Source organism: Tupaia chinensis, unplaced genomic scaffold, assembly GCF_000334495.1.
Source record: "Tupaia chinensis unplaced genomic scaffold, TupChi_1.0 Scaffold000688_1, whole genome shotgun sequence".
NCBI classification, from domain to species: Eukaryota; Metazoa; Chordata; class Mammalia; order Scandentia; family Tupaiidae; genus Tupaia; species Tupaia belangeri.
The window spans coordinates 3,076,818-3,080,614 of NW_006160211.1; the positions used below are offsets into that span (position 1 = coordinate 3,076,818).

Here is a 3,797-nt window from a genome sequence, read left to right on the forward strand (position 1 = left end):
GTGAGTGCGCAGCATGCTGAGTTTCCGATGGGAGGGCCCCGCCGTCATTCCGGAGCGTCTCGGCGCTAGCCCGCCTCGTCGCCGCGTCGCTCGTGCTTGCGCCGCCCGCGCCACCTCGCTTCTCCTCTCCCGGCGGAGGCCCGGGGGACTTGAGCGAGAAGCGGGGACCATGTTCCGACGCAAGCTTACGGCGCTCGACTACCACAACCCTGCCGGCTTCAACTGCAAAGGTGAGGCCACAGCGCCGGGCCGGCCGCGGGTCCCTGACGCCCGACAGCATCCCCCTCCTCCCTTGGCTCTCCTCCGGTCTCCCAACCTGGACCGTCAGCGGCCTGGTCTACCCCCGGGGGCGTCTGGACCCTGCTCCTCCCGTCCGCCACGCATCTCTCTGCTTTCCATCGCCTTTTCTTGCCCTCGCCCCAGGCCGAAGCTCTTCGCCCGCTCCTGCGTTGGCTTCGGCACTTTGTTCTGCACTTGCTGAACTCCAAGCGCCGCCGCCCCTCCGCCTTACCACCACGCACACTTTCGCCCTCCCCGCCCCTGTTCCTCGGCACACAAAAGGGAAAGCGTTGGTCTCTCTCGCTTCATCCTTCAGCTCCGTGGTTCACCGGGTGGTTGGGGACACCTCGACACCTGTCTGGGCCCGCACGGTGCAGGAGCCCGAGGCAGGTGCTGTGTAACTCGAAGGCCCGCACACCAGGAACTAAGGGGTAGGGGTGGGGGCAGTGGAACCCAGGGAGCAGTTTGCGGCCAGAATCCAGGCGGACGGTGACACCGTAAGCTCGGATAGTGACGAGCTAAATATATCATTTCGTCGTGTGGGTCTTGCAGAAAAGTTAATAGCAGATGAGCGGGAAGGTTGAATTGTAAATACGGGAAGGTATTTGGGATGTTCTGGTATTAAAGATTTTAAAAAGTAGAACACTGCTACCTGTTCTTACTCAATTATTGCCCCCCCCCCCCGTTTCCTTCTGTAATTCTTGGCCTGTGGTAGGCTAGTTAGGTTTGAAAGTAGTACAGCTTGTGCTGCTCGTACCCCTGTGTAATTCTCAAGACCTCATAATGGTTGCTTGAATTCCACTCACAAACTGAAAATAGAATTAAGCAGGATGAGCATTTTTGTTCAAAGGTCTCCTGCAGAGCATATCACATTATTCGTATTCTTTTTTAAGAGTTATTTTGTTTATTTTAATTATTATTAGGTTTTAATTTGACCAGAGAGAGAGAGGAAGCAAGCTTCCAGGTCTATCATGTAGGGGTCCAGCACCTCAACCACCACCCCACCTGCTGGCCCTCATTATTCTTACTGTTTACTTTGCTGTTTATTTAACAAAAAAAAGAGGCTAGTAACTATAGAGATTTGAATCTTTGAGGATCCATTTTCTCATCTATAAAATGGATATATTGGGACCAGCAGGTGGCCTGATGGTTAAGGTGCTAGACTCCCACAGAGCTGACCAGGATTCAAGTCCAGTCCTGGTGGCTTGAGGATCACAGCAGCGCCTGTGCCTGCGTGCCCCAAATTCCCAGAAAATAGAGAAGAGAGAGTGGTGTGATTTCTCACTTTCTCACTGTCTCTCTTTTTCTAGCAAGCATACACGCTCTATGGCAAAAAACCTTTTAAAAAAAGGAGATACTACCTACTTGAAAAGGGTTCTGAGAGGATTAAACAGCATATGTACTTTCTGGTGCATGGACCTCGTGTACATGTATAAGTAAAAGTATATGACAATAGTAAGCACATAGTCTTTTGTCTGAGTTTGTCATTTAATTTCTGGTACTTTATTACTTTGCTATAAATTTAGTCTTGTCCACTCTCCTTCCTCCCCCCAAAAGAGTGGGAATATTAATAACACCTAAATAGCTGGGAACCGCAGTTAGTGTAATGGCTGTGTCGCTGGACTCCCATGTAGTAGACCGCGGTTTGAGTCCCAGACCCGGTGGCTTATACTCACGCCTGGCGCGTGTGAGTGCATGCCCAGGATCCTGAGAGGAGAATGGAGGAGGAGGGATCACGGCGTGGCCATCCCCCCTGGGGGTGATTTCTCACTCTCTGTCTTTTTGGCGAGCACACGTGCTCTATAACAAAAACCCTCTCCAAAAATTAAAAAAATAACTTAAATAGCAAAACTGTTGCTGGGCAGTGTTTTTATTTAATTTTCATAACAACCCTATGAGGAAATCCAATTATTACCCCCATTTTGTAGCTGAGAATCTCAGGCACAGAAAATGTGGGTGGTTAGCCCAAGTTTACCCAACCACTAGTTGTCTAGACCCAGAATTTGAATCACTTCAGACCCAGGATTTGAACTAATTATTATTAATTTACGGCACGAGAGCCTGTACTTTGAAATCATACTTTTGACTCATTTGAATTACTGCTGGAGGCTTCACAGAATTCCACAGCACCATTTATCTATAGAGAAAAAAATATTTATCTAGTGCTTCTAATGATTTACATATTTTTTTTGCAGATGAAACAGAATTTAGAAACTTTATTGTTTGGCTTGAAGACCAGAAAATCAGACACTACAAGATTGAAGACAGGGGGAATTTAAGAAACATCCACAGCAGTGACTGGCCCAAGTTTTTTGAAAAGGTAATAAGTTATAAAGTAAAGTAAAAGTATAGAGCACTTTTCTAGAAATAATGAAGATGAGCTTAAAATTATTTTGTTCTTTTAAGATAAAAAGTGGAAATCTGAGTTTTAGGAATTTGACTTTTTTTTTTTTTTTTAAGTTTTAGAGCATATTATCTCTTCCTTCCAAGTTTACAGTATTAGATAGAAATACAGTCGTCTTCTCTAAAAGCATTGTGAAGTTTCTTAAGTGAATAGTGATATACTATAAATTGTACATACATTGCTTTCATATGATGGCCCAAATCAGAATTTTTACATTAAACTAAAAACTGTAGCAGTAATATATTTATAAAACTATATTATATTAAAAGAAGACATTGATATACTTGAAAATTAAGACTATGGCATATTATGCTTACATTTAATGTAAACAGATGTCCCTTGTTGTATACAATAGAAATAGTCCTTAAAAGGTTTAAGTGTATGTATATCGTAGTTTTATGACTGCAATGATGACTTTTTTTTTTTTAGGTTTTTGCCATAGGGCATGTGCGCTAATCAGAGAAAGGAAAAAAAGTGAGAACTCACCCACCCCACCCCCACCTCTCACCTCCTTCATTCTTCTCTCAGAATTTTGGGCACATAAACCTACATGTCTGGTGTGGTTTTCAAGCTGCCAGGTTTGGGGACTTGGAACTGTGGTCGGCTATGTGGGAATCCAGTGCTTTAATTGTCACACCATCTGCTGACCCTTCCCACAGACTTATTTTAATTTTAGCAACATTTTTGCAGAAAAAAGAATTGCTTTCAAATTAGAATAATCAAATTTTATATTGTTATTACTTATATTAAACATTTTTCATCAAATTATTATTTTAGTGAATATTTTAAAGTATGAAAAGAGCTAAATTTTTCATTTATTAGCACCAAGTTACCAGATACCCAACTTTCTCCCTAGAAATCAATGATTTTTATGAAGTAGAGATTGTGTAAATTATGCACAATGCTATGTATGGCCTTGGACAAATTTTGTAACCCTTTTGTGTCTCCCAGTGAGTAGTGGTAATATTAATCTGTCTCATAAGAGTGGCTTTGTTGGTAGTGACTGATAAACCTATATACTTATTCATAGAAGTGCCTGGTCCGTAGTAAGTACTATATTTTTATTATTGCCACTGACTGTAGTACTATTATTGCTAGACTATTTTCTTTTGTT

General features: G+C 43.0%; 1 protein-coding gene across 1 annotated transcript in view; it reads left to right on the forward strand.

The window, feature by feature from the left end:
• The first annotated feature begins 50 nt into the window (after positions 1–50).
• Positions 51–3,797, forward strand: part of RTRAF (RNA transcription, translation and transport factor) — a 16,989-nt gene continuing 13,242 nt past the window's right edge. The window contains exons 1-2 of the mRNA XM_006160539.3: positions 51–230; positions 2,475–2,599. Of these exons, the coding sequence (XP_006160601.1) occupies positions 170–230; positions 2,475–2,599 (186 nt within the window). The 5' untranslated portion in view covers positions 51–169. The remainder of the gene's footprint in view (positions 231–2,474; positions 2,600–3,797) is intronic.